The following is a 19,379-nucleotide window of genomic DNA, read 5'->3' as shown; positions in this document are numbered from 1 at the left end:
GATGACCAAAGCAGAGGTCAGAGTGATGGAGAGCCATGAGCCAAGGAATGTGAACAAACTCTAGAAGCTGGAAGAGGCAAGGAGATGGATTCTCCCCAGATCCTCCAGAAGGACACAGTCTTGCAGATGCTCTTTTTAGCCCAGTGAGACCCAATTTGAACTTCTGACCTTTAGAACTGTAATAAATGTGTTTTAAGCCCAAAGTTTGCAGTGCTTTGTTAACAGTGGCAATAGGAAATTAATGTGGTAGCATTAACATTAATAAACCACAGAAGTTGTTTTAAAATTGAGATATAATTGACATATAGCATTGTATTATTTTATGGATAATAATAAAAATGATGGCCAGCATTTATTGAGCACTTAGGGAGAACCACAGTACAAGATCCTTTGTAGATGGAGTTTATTAATTCTCAGAACAGTATCATAAGGTAGATATTCTTTCCCTCAAATTACAACTGAGGAAACAGAAGTCTAAAAAAGTGAAGCTACTTCATCAAGATCATATAGTTAGCAAGTGGCAGAAAAAGGAGTTGAACTCAAGCAGTCTGAGTCCATGTCATACCATCTCCCATGCTTGTGCTGAGAAGTGTGGAAAATAATAGAGACCAGTAACTTACAGATAGAATGAGAAGGACCATTCCAACACGGATGCCATGGTAGAGAGAATACCACAGATGCTGAAGGATCTATCACCCACATTGAAGGATGTAAAAAGGACAAGAAAGCTGGATTATTCAGGATTCAGTACCACTGGATCTTGAAGAGTACTTGGACCATGTCGGTCAGTACACAGTGGAGTGTCCTTCCAGTCCAGGGAAAGGGAATGAAAGAAGGAAACTGTGATGCACGTGGGCCTGGAAATGGAGAAAGAAAATGGAAATCCTGGGAGGGGAAAAGTGAGAAAGAAAAACAAGATAAAATACTTAATTATTTTTATGGGAATGGTACCATCTGTTGCACACCTATTCCACCCTACAGGGAACATTCACATTTGTTATTTTATTTAATCCTCACAAAACCTCTGCTAAATGAGTATTATTAACCTCATTTTTACAAGGGAGGAAATTAAACATCCAGAGAGGTTAAGTAATTGCTGAAAGGCATGGATCCAGGAAGTCTGATTCCAAAATTCATGCTTTGTCCTTTGTTTCTTTCTGCCCCCATGATAATCTCAGCCCTTCTCCAAGAAGGAGCAAATTTCCATTGAAATAAGAATGATAGGCAGAGCTGCCTTGAAAATTGGAAAGAGCTGCTTTGGAGGTTGGCAAGTTAAGAACAATCAAGCCGAGGCTAGTTTTTAACCAGGCAGCTGTTGAACCAGCATTACTGACAAGCCCTGGGCTAAGGAAGGGCAATAGAGAGATCACAGCGAAATGACACACATCTTCTCTGCCTTATGTTTAGTGAGGGAACAGAGGAGTAAAAAGACTTTTCCACACCAACTTCAGGTTAGTGTTTATTCGTAGCGAGGGAAAGTAGAGAAAGATTTGGGAGAGGTAGTTTTACTTATGTCATAACCTTTTATTTCATAAGAGAAAAAAGAGAAATCTGAAACAAGTTTGGCAAATCATTAACATATATTTAGTCTCATGGAGAAGGAAATGGCAACCTACTCCAGTATTCTTACCTGGGAAACTCAATGGACAGAGGAGCCTGGCAGGCTATAGTCCATGGGGTTGCAAGAGTTGGACACGACTTTGCAGCTAAACGACAAATTTAGTCTCGGTGCTTAGCACACAGGTAGGTATCTGTTACATTACTTTTCTTCCTTAGTTTGTAATATGTCACAGTAAGGCTCAAGTCAATGAACATAAGAAATACTGCTTTTAAAAGCGATCATCACAATTGTAAACCCTCAGTGCCACACTCGTGGGAAGCACAGATTAGTACAGAAGGACAGCAGAGGGGCATCTGTGTGTGTGTGCTTAGTCGCTCAGTTGTGTCCGACTCTTGCGACCCCATAGACTGTAGCCTGGTAGTCTCCTCTGTCCGTGGGATTCTCCAGGAAAGAATACTGGAGTGGGTTGCCATTTCCTCCTCCAGGGGATCTTCCTCAACTTAAAAAGAAGCCGGAGGGACTTCCCTGGAGATCCAGCAGTTAAGACTCCATGCTTCAGATGCAGGGGATGTGGGTTTGATCTCCTATTGGGGAATTAAGATCCCACATGCTGTGTAGCACTGCCAAAAACCAAAATATAAGATTGAAAACTTAAAAAAAAGAAGCTGGAAAAGGCAAGGAAATGGATTCTCCCTTTGAGTTTCCAGGACACGTCTCTGTGGGTAATTTCATTTTAGCCTCGTGAGACCTGATGGAACTGCTGTCCTCAGCCAGGCCTGCAAGACTCTGTAAGAGACACTTGGAAGTGGATGATCAGAGTGTTTCAAAACAAGGAGCAGCAGAAAGCAGATGTCTCAGAGTCAGGGAGAGCAGGGCCCATTCCAAGCGTCAGCTCACAAGTCCTGACTGTGCAGGGAGAGGGGAGGGGATGATGGTGGGTGAGACTCAGTCAGGATAAACTTTTTAAGCCAGGAAAAGGAATTTGGATTTTATTGTAAATGAAATAGGAGCTACTGGGGAGATTTAAGCCAGATAGAGATGATCAGCTTTGCTTTTCAGAAAGATCCTTCTGATGGGAATAAGAAGGTAAACTGAGAGGAAGGTGGGACTCAGCCAGGTAGACCCGGCAGTAGTCTGTCACAAGATCCTAGATGAGCGATATCTGGGGCTCTGAAATAAACAAAGTTGCAGTGAAGATGAAGTAATGTTTACAGAGTATTGATGAGGTGTAATTTAAAAACTTGGTGATCCATCAGATATAGGAAGGAGATAGCACCAAAGATAACTTCCAGGTTTCTTCCTTGGTATTTCCAGGATGTGCTGCTATTTTCTGTCATAAGGAACACAGGAGAAATACTTTTTTTTTAATGAAGCTGAATTTTCTATAAATAGTGCTGGACAAACCAGACATCCATATGCAAAAAAAAAAAAAGAATCTTCACAAAGACCTTACACTTCTCACAAAAATTAACTTAAAATAGATCACAGAGCTGAATGTAAAATACAAAATAAAATTCCTAAAAAATAACACAGAGAGTCAGATATATGTACCCCAATGTTCATTGCAGCACTGTTTACAATAGCTAGGACATGGAAGCAACCTAGATGCCCATTGGCAGACAAATGGATAAGGAAGTTGTGGTACATATACACAATGGAAGATTATTCAGCTATAAAAAAGAATACATCTGCTGCTACTGCTGCTGCTGATGCTGCTAAGTCACTTCAGTTGCGTCCGACTTTGTGTGACTCCATAGACGGCAGCCCACCAGGCTCCCTTGTCCCTGGGATTCTCCAGGCAAAAACACTGGAGTGGGTTGCCATTTCCTTCTCCAATGCATGAAAGTGAAAAGTCAAAGTGAAGTCACTCAGTCGTGTCCGACTCTTAGTGACCCCATGGACTGCAGCCTACCAGGCTGCTCTGTCCATGGGGTTTTCCAGGCAAGAGTACTGGAGTGGGGTGCCATTGCCTTCTCCAGAATACATCTGAGTCAGTTCTAATGAGGTGGATGAAACTGGAGCCTATTATACAGAGTGAAGTAAGTCAGAAAGAGAAACACCAATACAGTATATTAATGCACAGATATGGAATTTAGAAAGATGGTAACGATGATCCTATATGCAAGACAGCCAAAGAGACATGGATATAAAGAACAGACTTTATAATTTAGACTTTATGGACTATGTGGAAGAAGGCGAGGGTGGGATGATTTGAGAGAATAGCACTGAAACATGTATATTACTGAATGTTAAAAGACGAACAGTGCAAGCTTGATGCATGAAACAGGGTACTCAAAGCCGGTGCTCTGGGACAACCCAGAGGGATGGGGTGGAGAGGGAGGTGGGAGAGGGGTTCAGGATAAGGGGACACATGTAAATCCATGGCTGATTCATGTCAATGTATGGCAAAAACCACCACAATATTGTAAAATAATTAGTTTCCAATTAAATTAATTAATTTAAAAAAATAAGACAATGAGGTTAAGGGGAAAAAAAATTATAGAGATGGCAAATAATCATACTAAAAGTTGCTCCACACCATATCTTATCAAGGAAATGCAAATTAAAACAATAAGATACAACTACACAGCTATTAGAATGGCTGTAATCCAAAACACTAACACCAAAATCCAAAGCACTAACAGGATGTGCAGCAAAAGAACTCTCATTCAATGTTAGTGATATGTAAACTGGCACAGCCACCCTGGAAGACAGCTGAACAATTTCTTACAAAACTAAACCTATTCTTACCACACAGTCCAGCAATCATGCTCCTTGGTAAGTACCTAAAGGTTTTGAAAATATTTGTCCACACAAAAACCTTCACACATATGTTTCAGTTCAGTTCAGTTGCTCAGTCATATCTGACTCTTTGTGACCCTGCGGATTGCAGCACACCAGGCTGCAACTCCCGGAGCTTGCTCAAACTCATGTCCATCGAGCTGGTGATGCCATCCACCCATCTTATCCTCTGTTGTCCTCTTCTCCTCCAGCCTTTAATCTTTCCCAGCATCAGGGATTTTTCCAGAGAGTCAGTTCTTTGCATCAGCTGGCCAAAATATTGGAGCTTCAGCTTCAGGATCAGTCCTTCCAGTGAATATTCGGGAATGATTTCCATTAGGATTGACTGGTTTGAACCCCTTGCAGTCCAAGGGACACATATGTTTATAGAACCTTTATTCATAATTGCCAAAACTTAGAAACAATCATGATATCCTTCAGTAGGTGAAAGGATAAATGTGCTGTGCTGTGCTTAGCTGCTCAGACATGTCTGACTCTTTATGACCCTATGGACTGTAGCTGGCCAGGCTCCTCTGTTCATGGGGATTCTCCAGGCAACAATACTGGAGTGGGTTGCAATGCTCTTCTCCAGGGGACCTTACCAACCCAGGGATTGAACCCAAGTCTCCTGCATTGCAGGCGGATTATTTACCAGCTGAGCCACCAGGGAAGCCCAAGAACACTGGAGTGGGTTAGCCTATCCCTTCTCCAGGGGATCTTTGCAACCCAGGAATTGAACTGGGTTCTCCTGCATTACAAGTGGATTCATTACCAGCTGAGCTACTAGGGAAGCCTGATTTTCATTATATATTTGTCATTACACATTTATAACATCAAGAATGACCTAATGTAAACTATGGACTCTGGGTGAATATGATGTGTCAGTGTTCATCAGCTGTAACAAATGTACCACTGTGGTGGTGAATGTTGATAACAGGGGAGTCTACAGAAACCCACTCCAGTATTCTTGCTTGGAAAATCCCCTGGACGGAGGATCCTGGTAGGCTACAGTCCATGGGGTGGCAAAGAGTCGGATACGACTGAGTGACTTCACTTTCACTTTTCTTTCATATGTGTTTGGGGGCAAGGAGTATATGAGAATTGAAGCTTCTGCTCAATTTTGCTGTGAACCTGTTCTAAAAAATAAAGCTTATTATATGAAAAAAACGAAAATGAGAACAATTTTGAAAATGTTGTAAATAAGCAGAAATGTTTTAATGGGTAGTTTATTAGTTCATTCCCAATTTACAGATGAGAAAACTGAGGCTTGATGGATAAAGGATCTTGCTCAAGGTCAAGCAGCACATTAAGTGCGGAGGGTAGAATTTGAACCTAAAAAGTTTAATTGCCAAGTCCATCCGAGTAGCCATGTGTGAAATGAAGTTGGAGCCCATCTTAGTTTCCTATTGTTGTTGTACCATTTTAAAAGTAGGAAAGATAAAGGGGCCTAAATAGAAGTAAGCTTTTAGTACTTTACCTCAAGGGGTAAAATGTTGTTACCAATAGATCATGATAAGTTAGGTATGTGTCTTATAATATCAAGAGCAATGACTGAAGAAAATCATGCAAAGTGATGTATTCAAAAGCATTGTAAATAAAGGAAAATGGATGTTTTAAAAATTTCAACTAGTACTCAGGAGGCAAAAAAGATGAAATGAGAAATGAAGGGAGAAAACAAGTAACAAAAATGGCAGACATAAGCCTTAACATATGAATAATTAAGTTAAATGCAAATTGTCTAAAAATTTTAAACAACAAAGATTAGCAAAATGGAAGAAAAGTATGATCCAACAATATGCAGTCTATTAATAACACACTTTGAACATAATAACTGACTGCTACTGCTGCTGCTAAGTCACTTCAGTCGTGTCTGACTCTGTGTGACCCCATAGACGGCAGTCCATCAGGCTCCCCCATCCCTGGGATTCTCCAGGCAAGAACATTGGAGTGGGTTGCCATTTCCTTCTCCAATGCATGAAAGTGAAAAGTGAAAATGAAGTCGTTCAGTTGTGTCCAACCCTCAGTGACCCCATGGACTGCAGCCTACCAGGCTCCTCCGTCCATGGGATTTTCCAGGCAAGAGTACTGGAGTGGGGTGCCATTGCCTTCTCCATAATAACTGACTAGTTTCCTATTATTGCTTAGTAGCTTAGAACAACCCACATTTATAATCTTGTAGTTCTGGAGGCTATTAGTCTACAGTGGGACTTTCTGAACTAAACACAAGATATCAGCAGAGTCGCATTCCTCTGGAGGCTCTAGGGGAGAATCTCTTTCCTTCTTTTTCCAGCTTCTAGGGTCTATCTACATTTCTTGGCTCATGGCCCCTTTCACCATCTTCAAAGCCAGTGGTATAAAACTTTCAATTATCTCTTCTCTCTGACCTCTGCTTCAGTCATCTCCTCTTTGGCTCTCCTGCCTCTCTATTTCCCTTATAAGTACTTTTGTCATTGTATTAAGCCCACCCAGATAATCCAAGATAATCTTCCCATTTTAAGATCCTTACTTTAATCACATAGGCAGTCTTTATTTTCATGTAATGTTCTGGGGATCATGACATGAACATCTTTGGGGGCCTATTATTCTGCTTCTCATAGGTCTCTAGGCAAAATAGACAGACAAATGATCCTTTCACAAATATAGGCTCATATAAGAAAGCCATAACCTGATGTGTCATTAGACACTCCTATGGCTAAATCCTTCCTAAGAACCAGTGTTCCCTGGGCACATAAATAGTGGACAATTCCAGATTCCACTGTTTCTTGGGGAGAGGCTACTATGCCTTCCAGCTCTGGTTTTTATTGATCCAGGGCTTGGGTGGGATTGGACCTGCAAATGGCAGGTTTTATTACAGGCAACAGAAGCAAGCAGGGGCTAATATACCTAAAGTTAAAGTGAATGGAGAGAGATGGGGAAAATCTGAAAAAGATAATTGTCAGATATTCCTAAAGACTCTATGGAAAATTCCAGTGTGGGAAAAAGTCCATAAGAATTTATATTGAGCAACAGCAAAACAATAAACAAACAAGTCAAATAAAACCATATATATATATACACACACACAACTGAGAACATGAAATAACTCACTTTAGGAAACCACAAACTATTCTTTCCACAGGAGATGAATATGGGAGTCAGCTAGGCAAAGCAGGTCATGTTGACCTCTCAGAGTGAACTATATCTGAACTCTGCTTTAAGGAAAATGAATACTTTTCATAGTCAGTGAAGAGTATTATGGAAGTTCAAGGCTAGACATCAATAACAAATCATTAGACTCTTGTAACTTTGTTTCTTCTTTTTTGATTAAAAAAAAAAAAAAGAGCCTAGGAATTCCCAGTGGTCCAGAGGTTAGCTCTCTGCACTTCCACTGCCAAAAGTTTGGGTTCAGTCTCTGATTGGAGGACTAAGATCCCACAAGCAGCGTGGCCAAAACCAACCAAACAAAAACCTCCAGTAGGACAGTTATAAGAGATCTATGCCCAACTATCTACTCACACAGGATTAATAAGGATTTAGAATGGTGTAGTGATTAGAACAGGCAATGGGCTTAGGAGTCAGACTTGGTTTCAAGTTTGCTAACAGTGTAAAGATGGTCATTTAATCTTTCTAACCCTTAGTCTCATTATGCATAAAATAAGGATAAATGATAGTTACTGACCTTGCAAAAGTGTTAAGTACTACATGAGATAAGAAATACAAAATCTTAAAAACAATCTATCATTTTCTAAGAGAAAGCTTTCCCTGGTGGCTCAGATGGTAAAGAATCTGCCTGTAACACACGAGACCAGGGTTTGATCCCTGGAATCATTTATTAAATATATATATGCACCACACACTGTGAGATACACTATTTTATTTAACCATACAACAATCATATGAGGAAGATAATATCTCCATTTTAAGAATAAGGACACTAACATTCTAAGTTTACCCATAATATGTGGCAGATTTATTTGATCCTAAAGACTATGAGCTTAAAGCATTACCCTACATAGCCACTGATAAAGTTGGATGGCGGGTAGACAGTGAAAAGGTTGAATCAGAAACTAGCCTGAGTTGTGCAGAGAAGCACAACATTTAGCTAAAACTTCCTGTTAACATCTTAGAGGCAAACAGTATATCACTGCTGTTGTTTGGTCGCCAAGTTATCTGTCTCTTTTGCAATCCCATGGACTGTAGCCCACCAGGTTCCTCTGTCCATGAGATTCCCCAGGCACGAATACTGGCATGGGTTGCCATTTCCTTCTCCGGGGGATCTACCTGACCCAGGGATTGATCCTGCATCTCCTGCATTGGCAGGTGGATTCTTTACCACTGAGCCACCAGGGAACCCCAAGTAATCTATATCTATACGTAAAAGACCTTTATCACTGGACAGTAAGCTAACTGGCCTGCCTTACAAAGTGACCATGAGGACTGAGGCAATCAGGTTGGAAAGGTACATAATGAAACATCATAATATGACACATATTAGGTGATTTAGTAGACCACTCCCAAGCCCTCCTTCCTATTCTTTCTAATAACCTGCTGTTTGGTCTGAGAACTCCCTCCAGTAATCACCCATTCCTAGGTAAGAATTTAATGTTTATAAAATTCTTACACTGCTCCAGGCATTGTTCTAAGCCCTGGGGTCATCAAGGACTTCAGTAAGTCAGCATAGGCTCATTTCTTCACCGCCCCCCACACCCCTGCCACCCAAGACAAGAGTTAGGGTTGGAACCACGTTTGGATGACAACTCCTAATGTTTGACAGAAAACAACCAAACTCTGTAAAGCACTTATCCTTCAATTAAAAAATAAAGTCAAAACAAAACAAAATACTCTAGAAGGTTATTTAATCTCAGATTAATTTATATCCAGTTAACCCTTTCTAGAGTTCCCATTCACTCAAAAACCATTTTGGGAAACTTCCCTAGTGGTCCAGTGGCTAAGACTCCACACTCCCAATGCAGGCGGGCCTGGGTTTGATCCCTGGTCAGGGAACTAGATCCCACTTGCTGCAACTAAGAGTTCACACACCACAGCTGACACATCCTGGGTGCAACTACTAAGACTCAGCGCAGCCAAATAAATGAAGAAAAAAATAAATATTAAACAAAGCATTTTTTGAGCATCTCGTATATTCTAGGAACTGTTTTAAGCACCAAGAACACAGTACTATATGAAGCAAAGTCCCTGTCCTCACCAAGCTTACATTTGAGTAGGAGAAAGAGAGACTACATAAACATATGTAATTTCCTGTAGCAATAAATGCTGTGAAGAGAATGAAGCAGAATGAGGATTCAGAGAGGGACCAGTGGAGGGCTGGGGCAGTGTTTTAGAAAGGATGGTCAGGGACAATACTTGAGCAGACACCTGAATGAGTGAGGAACCAAGTCAGGCAAAAACCTGAAAAAGAGCACTCCAGGCGAAGGAAAGAGTCAGGATGAAAATCTTGAGGTGGGGAACCTGTTTGGCACATTTGAAGGACAGGAGAACTGGAGCAGGATTGGAGATTTGGGAGAAAAGCAACACCTTCTGGATTTACTTTTATCATTTGGCTGTTGTGTGAAGAATATATAGTAGGAAGGCAGGAGCAGAAGGGACACAGTAGGTCAATAAATAGTGGAGAATTAATAAATAATGAATTCATTTTTTGAACACCTTTTTAAAGACTTGCTGCACTTAATTTATATGATGTCTCAGACCACTCAATCATAATCATATAAAGAAGACATGCCATTCCTCCTAATGTTTCTTGTGCTACAATAGTACATGAATTTCACAATTCCAATAAGTCTTTAAATTTTGAGGTATGTCTGAAAATCAAAGATGGGACCATGAGCCTCTATAATCATACTCTCTTAAATATAAAATTAGCTCACATGATTAAAAGTTCAAACACTACACACTTTCTAAAGTGTTCTGGTAAAACAACGTTTTTCTTTGGCATATGCAGTCCAAATAGCTCTAACCTTAATCATTTTTCAAGTCTTAATCTCCACATGCTTGGCATATTCTGATAACATTGACAGGTTAAAAGCAACATTCTGTTGTATGCACAGCAATTGCTTGCAATTAACCTTAATTTAGGCTGAAAGTAGACTGAACAGCTGCTTCATAGCAGCATTTCTAAATTTATTAGATAAATATCTTCAGAGAACTTCAGATTAAAAAGCAACAAAAACAAAATCTGCAACACTGCAGCCTTCTCTTAGTCAGGAGAGTCTTGAAGCAATGCACAGGCCAGTAAGACTACTTTCCTGAGAAAAGAGGCATTTGGGGCCCTTATTGCACAGAGTAGCTACAGATAATGATAGCTGGAGATATGAAAAATGTAGGTAAACAATGTTTAAAGAACACATCCCACGTTTCTTCCGTAAAAGGAATTTTAAAGTCCACTGATATTTTACTGAGGGTATAACCACACTAGAGCCCCAGTGTAAGGAACCTTTGCAAATTTCAGATGGAATTCCTCAAAGTCTAATGCCATCATTCCATTCCTTTAAAATATACTTAATAAATAGTGACTATTATCTATGTCATCTTAACCTCTCAACATTAACTGGTATTATCCCTATTTATATGAAGACAGACGGCCTCAGAACTGCCACAGTAATGACACTAGCTGTAAAGACAGGAGACAACTCAGGCCTGATTCCAGTCCTGTGCTTTTCTCAGCAAACTGTGCTGCTGGGGTGACGAACCTTTGATATCATGTGTTAGATCTGCCTTTTTCTTTTACATGTATCTATTCTTTATTTTTTAATTTTTAAATTATTTATTTTTTAATATAAATTTATTTTAATTGGAGGCGAATTACTTTACAATATTGTAGTGGGTTTTGCCATACATTGACATGAATCAGCCATGGGTGTACATCTGTTCCCCATCCTGAACCCCCCATTCTTTAAAGTCAGAATCACATTAGAAATCAGGGTAAGTGTATCTTGAAGAGGAAGGAGAAGAGAACAAAATTTTCTTGAGCTCTTTGTTCTAATTTATCCATACTATTAGGGACTTCCTGCTGGCTCAGTGGTGAAGAATCTGCCTGCAAAGCAGGAGCTGCAAGTTCAAACCCTGAGTCGGGAAGATCCCCTGGAGAAGGAAATGGCAACCCACTCCAGTATTCTTGCCTGGGAAATCCCATGGACAGGGGAGCCTGGCAGGCTATATAGTCCATTGGGTCCCAAAAGAGTTGGACACAGCTTAGTGACTACACAATAACAACAACTCATACTATTATTTATGGTGCCAAATACATCCATGCAAATAATGCATGTTTACTGGAGAAGTTTTAGAAGTTCAGATAAGCTGGAAAAAAAAAAAATAAAATTCAGCTGCAATCCAACCACCCACATGCCTCTAGTTTCATCTGACCTCAGCAACACTAAGCAGAACGTGACAGTATGGTTCTATCTAACATTTCTCCCGCTGTCACACACACATAATGAGAATTTTGGTCTAGAGAGAATTTTGGTCTAGAAACTGCTGCAAACATCAGATGAAGTTAACAGCATCTTTGGACTTCCCTGGTAGCTCAGCTGGTAAAGAATCTGTCTGCAATGCAGGAGACCTGGGTTCGATCCCTGGGTTGGGAAGATCCCATGGAAGAGGGCATGGCAACCCACTCCAGTATTCTTGCCTGGAGAATTGCCATAGACAGAGGAGCCTGGTGGGTTACAGTCGATGGGGTCACAAAGAGTCAGACATGACTAAGCGACTAAGCACAGCACAGCACAACAGCATCTTTAGGTCTCTGACAATAATCACTGCCATATCATAGTCTTAATATTCATAAAAACTTTTGTATTTGCATGATGTCAAGTTGAGAAGTTTGAGTAAGTTTTTTTTTTTCTTTCTAAAAGACTCAGTATAGGGAGATAATCCCATCCTCACTGAAAACATTAAACAACATACTAAAAAAAAAATCTGCAGTACACAATCATTAGCAGTGTATTTCAAAGAATGAGATGATTGTTAATTATCACATTGCGGGAGTATAGCAGTTAATAGACATGGATTTAAATCTTGATTGTACTATTTCATGACCTTGGTCAAGAGATTCAATCTTTGTGGGACTCAATTTGATGGCTTAGTGATAAAGAATCTCCCTGCCAATGCAGGAGATGCAGGAGACTCGGGTTTGATACCTGGGTTGGGGAGATCCCCTGGAGAAGGAATTGGCAATTCGCTCCAGTATCCTTTCCTGGGAAATCCCATGGACAGAAGAGCCTGGTGGGTTACAGTCTGTGGGGTTGCAAAAAGAATCTGACACAACTTAGCAGCTAAACAAAACATAAAGCTTAGCATAATATCTTATATAAAGTCCTTGTAAAAGGAACTTTTAACAAAATCTTCTTGAAAGTTTGATTTTAAGCCTTAATGTTTCAATAAATATTTTTCTTTTAAAACATATTTTCTAAGATAGGAAATAACATTGTTTCTTCATCAAAGACTGGCTTTAAGAGCATTGCTACCTTTACTAAGAATTAGGCTCTGTTTTAAAAGATACAGGAATGAGCACCATGATTAACTCAACTACAAAAACACTATTCCAGGACTCTGTTGGGTACCTGGTGCTGTACATAATTTTTATTCATTCCTAATCAGTAACGTTTCTCATTTTCCAAATTTACCTCCCCATCTCTCCCTTCTCAGCAGAACAGAATAAAGACCATTATGAATGAGCTTCCTATGTACTCCTTAAAAATCTTTGCCTCTCATCATGAAGAGGACAATTAGATATTTCAGTCAACTATATGACATCCTGTGCAAAATATTAACGACAGATCTGCTACCATTCCCCAATACCCACACCCAGCTTCCTTTCTCTAGCAGCAATCCTGCTCTCAAAGTTTGGCTTTTCTTCTCCAGCCCATGGGATGTGAAGGGCAGCAGTCAGCACGGGTAAGCAGTGGTCTAACTGTAGAGCACGGGGGTGGCTGCAGGTCTCTGCAGCATTTGTCTGCAGTTAGTCTGCACAAGAACAATTCAGAGTTGACTTTGGTGTTGTTTGGGTTTGGGCTATTTTACTTCTTTCTTTCTCTATTTCCCTGGTTCACTAAGACTAGATGTATGTATCAAAACTTTAATATATGATTACTTTTAAACTAAGAATAACAATTCTAGAGGAAAAAATTGGTAACGTACATTGTTCATTTATTAAAATAAGTTAAATACATAATACAGAATTACATAAATAATGATACAGACATGGCATACTCAGCAGCCATTATAAATAACTTTGTAAAAGATTATTTATTGAAATAGAAAATATTTATAATACAAAGAAGCGAGCTACAAAACAGTATGGGTAATATTTCATTTTTGTGAAGAAAAATGAAAATACATGCATGGAAAAACTACTAGGACATACATAAATATATTATCATTGTTAACTTTGAGCTGTGGAATAAATTGTTTTTTTCTTTGTACTTTTAGGTCTTTCTCTAAAATTTCTATATTAAGGTTGTATTAATTTTGTAAATAGAAAAAAGCAAAATGGATTCTGATTTAATGAGACAAAGAAGGAAGGTGCCAGCACTCTGGAGAATATCTACATTTAAGGTCTTTGAATGAGAAAGAGGATGTTAAGTCTAACATCTTAGACTTGCAGTTTTTAGGAACTGATTTTTCTTTTCTTTTTTTTTTTTTGGTAGTTTCTATCTATTTTAGCTTTCTGGCTGCCAATCAGTATAATAATAACCTAACTCAGCCTTAAGCATCTAGATTAAAATAAAAGAAAAAGACATAGAAATTTTTTATAAAACAAACTGTCAAACTAATATTTCTTATAGTCCTAGGGGTCTCATGAAAAAAATGCTGGCTGTAGACGTAACAGAATCTTTGAAATCTTAGCAGTCCTTTAGTTTAATACAGTGGAGGTAAGAAATCTTCCTGGGTAAAGAGGTACTTCTGGAAATTGTATTCATCTTTTCAGGCTAAAGTAGTACCATTTGTAGGACTTCTCCAGTAACTCAGTTGGTAAAGAATCCACCTGCAATGCAGGAGACCCTGGTTCGATTCCTGGGTTGGGAAGATCCCCTGGAGAAGTGACAGGCTACCCAGTCCAGTATTCTTGGGCTTCCCTGGTGGCTCAGTCGTCAAAGAATCAGCCCTCAATGCAGGAGACCTGGGTTCAATCCCTGGGTTTGATCCCTGGGTTGGGAAAACCCTGGCAGGAGGGCATGGCAACCCACTCCAGTATTCTTGCCTGGAGAATTCCCATGGACAGAGGAGCCTGGGTCGGGGGCTACAGTCCATGGGGTTGCAAAGAGTGAACCACAACTGAGGACTTTCACAGTACAACTTGTAAATGCTACTGTAGAACACTGTTTCTATAGCATTGAAAGAATCCTTCCCATTTTACTCTAGAGGGTTTAGGAGTAATCCCAGGAATGATTGAGCTAATCCATCTCACAATTTTGGCCACTGTCCTAAGAGCAGGGTTATCAAATAAAACGTCTCATACAGAGGCCTTGACATACAATTCCTACACACACTACTAACAAATAGCCATGATAATATAGTGCTGCATGACACTAAAACAAAAAACAGCATTCACATGCTTTAAATGCATTCACATAAAAAACAAGTAAGACATAAAAACATTACAAAATTGTAAAAGAATTACATATATTAGGCAACAGGGTATTACACAAACTGGAAAGACTGAAGAATTTATAGGAATTTATAGTGAAAACAAAATCTAAAGATTCAAGAGTGTAGTGTAAAGGGACTTTATTTCTAGATTTTACCAACAACTCCTATCAGAGTATAGCTTATTTGATTATACTTTTGAGAAGCACCTGCTTTGAAGGAGACTTCCCACCTGGTCAAGGTAACTGTAACAAATTACTTAGGAAGCAAGATTAGTTTGAAGATCTGACTGCAGGTATTTCTCATATAATTGAACTGATATAGCTGTGGAAACCCTACAGACTTTAAAATCTGAGATGAAGTGATCCTGAAGTAAACTTCAAAGCACTGTCTGCAAGCAAAGGAATGAGGGAATACTAAAACATGGGTATCCAGCTTAACCGAGGCCAAAAATACCACTGTGAAAAAGTGAGCCCAAGGCAATACAAACTCCTAACAGCAGAGATGTTTGTGTTTTGTTCCCTGATGCAGTCTAGAGTCTAGAACAGCTCCTCCCCCACGACAGACACTCAGTATTTTTATTAATGAAAACCCAGGGACCCCTCCTGACATATATGAGGAATCAATCCAAATTCACTTCTTGTATCAATACTTAATAATCTCCCACCAACTGGAGAAGCTGTTACTGTATGACTAACACATTAGTGAGCTAACTGTACTATATTGTATATTTTTGAGTGAGATGAGTGATGAAAGATATGGCTTTTACTTTTGAGAAGCCCAGATCCCAGTAATTCTGAAATCGGTATGCCTGTTACTAAAGTAAGATATGACAGTATTATGGAGATATAACATTTCATGTATTTCCATCTTCTTAAAACCCTCTGAACACAGTAAGGAAAACCAGTGCTGAAGTACAAATGCTGCTTCCCCGAGACACTGGTGCATCACCTAAGACACTTGTGCCGGCACCTGCCGGGCAGTGCTAACAGATGGAAGACATTAATCATCTGCTTGGTGTTCCCACCTTGTCCATCCAGCTTCAAATATAACCGCACTGAGCTACATGAGTCAGCATCTGGTCCCTCCAAAAGTTAGTGCATCACTTCTAAAGCAAGAAGGAAAAAGTTCACACTTCAGAGCCCTGAATCACTGCCAGAAGTATCCATGACGCATCAAGGTTTCAGACTCCCTGAAGATCTTTAGCTCCCTGGATACCAAAGTAAAGACAGATCTGAAAGCTACAAAAAAAAAAAAAAAAAACAAAAACAGGTGGGTGGTCATATACAGGACTGTAACCCCAAGCAATATAAATGGTATTTGTTCCCACCATGGATTAACTGCTTTGAAGGATCAAAATACAGAAGATAGCAACATTCAACATTTAAGATGATTTTCTTAATAAAAAAGCACTAAAAAATGTGAATAAGTCAAACTTTTATTTTTCAGAAGGGAAAAGGACAAGTGGTGACTTGCCTTTGGAAAAGACATTAATATCAGGGTAATCAACCATCTATCTCATAGAGACAGCAGCCTAAGAAAGCTCTATTATCATACAGCTCCCAAACAAGTTCTATTAAATAAATCTCAGAACAATATGTTTTTAACGAAAACCAACAAAACAAAGACATCGACAACAACAAAAAATTTAAAAGCATCCATAAAGTGGTATTTGAAGAAAGAAAAAGGAAAATCTGGAAGTCTTATATATTGAGAGTTCTCTATTAAAATCAAGGAGGCCCAAATCCTAAAACAGAAAAGAAAAAAAAAATGTTAAAACACAATCTTTTAAAAGAATCCAATGAGGTTTTTATAGATGCATGTTTTAATGCTTCAGTAATTCAAAACATTTTTTTTCACACTGGGAGCACTTCTGTAAGTACTGCTGGAAATTATACGAACGACAACGCAGAGATATGCCTTCTCAATGGGCCCTTCAAGTTTTAAATTTGAGTCTGGAATCTCAATTAAATGTTTTTATAACAGGCTGCAGAAAATGGTATTGTTTTTTAAATTACATTTGCTTACTTTTTACACATTATAACTTTAAAACGGTCTATATACTTTAAAAAGAGAAACAACAATTTACATGTGAAAATAAGGTTATGTGAAACGACACAGTCCTTCTCATAAAGTAGGAGTAACAATTTCCAAAATGAAAATACTTAATACAAAATGAGGTAGTCACTGGGGGCTGGGGTGGGAAGTGGAGAACCACCAGGGAAGGCACAGAAGGCCTAGGTTCTAGATTCCGTTTTACTGATTAGCTGTCTATCTTAGTCTCAGCTTCCTTAGGTCTCAATTTCCTCCCTGGTAAGAAGAGGCAGATGGCTCGCTATGCTTTGTTTCAATTTTAAACCCAAGGGCTCTTATACTTTATAAGGAAAGATCTGTCACTGTTCAATCTTCAGGACAATAACTAGAAAGCATATCCCATAATTTTATTGGGAGAAAAGAAAAAAATCTACCCTAACAGCAAAATTATACTTCATATCCTATTTATACACGAAACACAGCAAGTGAATGATTATTCTCTTCCTGGCCTCCAGAAGCTCTCTCTGAAACAGAGTCAACTGAAAATCCTAGGATTATGACTGCGCCAAAACATCCAGCCTGTGTTTCTCTCTGCCTTACTGAAAGCTGCTAGACAGTTCTAAGGCCGATTAATAATTTTTGTGGGCAGGACCAAACTTCAGGTTAAAATAAGTACTTGTAGTAGTTTCAGGGTTGAAACTCCATCAACTTTCAGATTTAGGAAAGGAAAAGAGAAGAATGAAGTTTAAAGATCATACTGATCCTAAGAAGGATGGACAGTAGAAAAAATATGCTTTATTATCTATAACACATACTTTCATCATAACCATTATATAAACCTTTGGGCTCTTTTTGTTTTGATGTTATTTTTTCTTGTGAACTTTGTCCTTTAACTATATTCACTACAAAGAAGCAGTATGAATTGTGAACTGCAAGAGCTATGTGCATATACAAAAATGCTTTATAAAAAGTTAAACCTGCATTTCCTGATAAACAAAAATACAGGTTTACAACACTAGACGATCTCTTAAATGTCCCTGGGTTCTCAAATTCTCATAATTTTATACAGATAAGTAAGATTACATATATATATCACTTACTGTTTCTTTTAAACAATATTCATGGATATAACTGTGTTTTCCTAAATGTCTCATTGGTAATACTCAGTCTTGTAAGTCTGGTTCCATAGTAATCTATAATGTAACTACTTCCATCTGAAGGTCCAACAATCTAGAAGAGAAAAGTTTGCAAATTACCCATTTTACAGAAGATACTTTAAAAATATTTTGAGTTTACTTCTCTCAGGTGTTAATAAAATTACTTCAGTAGCACCAGAAATATAACTTAAACTAACTCAAGCAAAAAAAGTAATTTAGTAGCTCATGCAGCTGAAAAGGGCACTGGGGAAGCTCACAGGATTAAGAGAGCTGGGGGAACTAAGGCCTCAAGAACTGAAATGCCACACCGCATGAGGCCCTTGGTTTGGCCTCCCTGCCTTTATTCCGGACATGTGTTCTCAATTGGTTGCCAACTTCTAGATACATATCTTGGCAGTTTCTAACAGAATGTAAAATTTTCTTCCTCAGTGTATATACATCAATTTCAGGGAAGAACTTTGACGGATGTGCCTGGTTTTTATGCCTGTTGCTGAACAAATTACTGTATCCAAGGGAATAGGATTAATATTCGCCAAGCCAGGCTCCCTCTGGGAGATGATGTAATATGACTGACAGTCCTACCAGAACCACATGGAATGGAAAAGGAAGAAATAAACTGACACACACACACTCATTATAAGAGTCTTGTCCATTTAATCACATTTGTGACAACCACTTAACATGATCTCTACAACTTATCCTTTAAGATAATAATCTTCAAACTGCAGCCTTAGGGGTACACAGGGATTTACAAAGGTATATGCAGGCCCAGATAGCTGCAAGGGAATCCATTTTGAGATCCTTAATTCACATAAATACTCTTTGTGAAAATGATCCACCTGATAATCACCCTAGAATAAAAGCATCATGCTAGGTCCTAAGCCCACTTCCCTTTCCCTGTGGTCCTTTCTCCAACTTGACAACAGTAAAGCATACCTCCCCCATCAAAATACACTGAGTCTCATGATGGCATATTGCCTTGAGGTACAAAAATCTCTGATGTGTCAAAGAAGGGGATAATTCAAAATATTGGAGTCAGGGATGTCTTTTAATCAAGAGTCCAAAAATACTCTCTGTTACTTGTTTAAAAGATGCATCCCTAGTAAAATTTGACTTTTTTTTAGCTTACAAATTATTTGCTAATATCTGTAACATGTTTATGCTATTTTGATCAAACTATAAATAATTACATTAAGTGGATATTTTAAATTCTATGCTATTTGTGTTCTGTGGATACATTTTAAAATGGATGTTAACAGTTTTAT

At 38.8% G+C, this 19,379-nt stretch overlaps 1 protein-coding gene across 3 annotated transcripts in view; it reads right to left on the bottom strand.

Annotated features, from left to right (window-relative positions):
- Positions 1 to 14,805: 14,805 nt before the first annotated feature.
- The window catches only part of TM2D1 (TM2 domain containing 1), a 49,661-nt gene continuing 45,087 nt past the window's right edge, over positions 14,806 to 19,379 (bottom strand). Inside the window, exons 6-7 of one of the 3 annotated variants that reach the window (XM_025288593.2) lie at positions 18,058 to 18,187; positions 14,806 to 16,164 (exon numbers count right to left, since the gene is read on the bottom strand). In XM_025288593.2, the coding sequence (XP_025144378.1) occupies positions 18,077 to 18,187 (111 nt within the window). In that variant the 3' untranslated portion in view covers positions 14,806 to 16,164; positions 18,058 to 18,076. Of the gene's footprint in view, positions 16,165 to 16,343; positions 16,671 to 18,057; positions 18,188 to 19,379 lie in introns of those variants that run through there. The other 2 variants (XM_006055923.3, XM_025288594.2) reach the window with 2 other exon arrangements.

The sequence above is a fragment of the Bubalus bubalis genome, chromosome 6 (assembly GCF_019923935.1).
Source record: "Bubalus bubalis isolate 160015118507 breed Murrah chromosome 6, NDDB_SH_1, whole genome shotgun sequence".
Lineage (NCBI taxonomy): Eukaryota > Metazoa > Chordata > Mammalia > Artiodactyla > Bovidae > Bubalus > Bubalus bubalis.
Note: the sequence above shows the minus strand (reverse complement) of the source record. Positions and strands in the feature narration are given on the sequence as shown.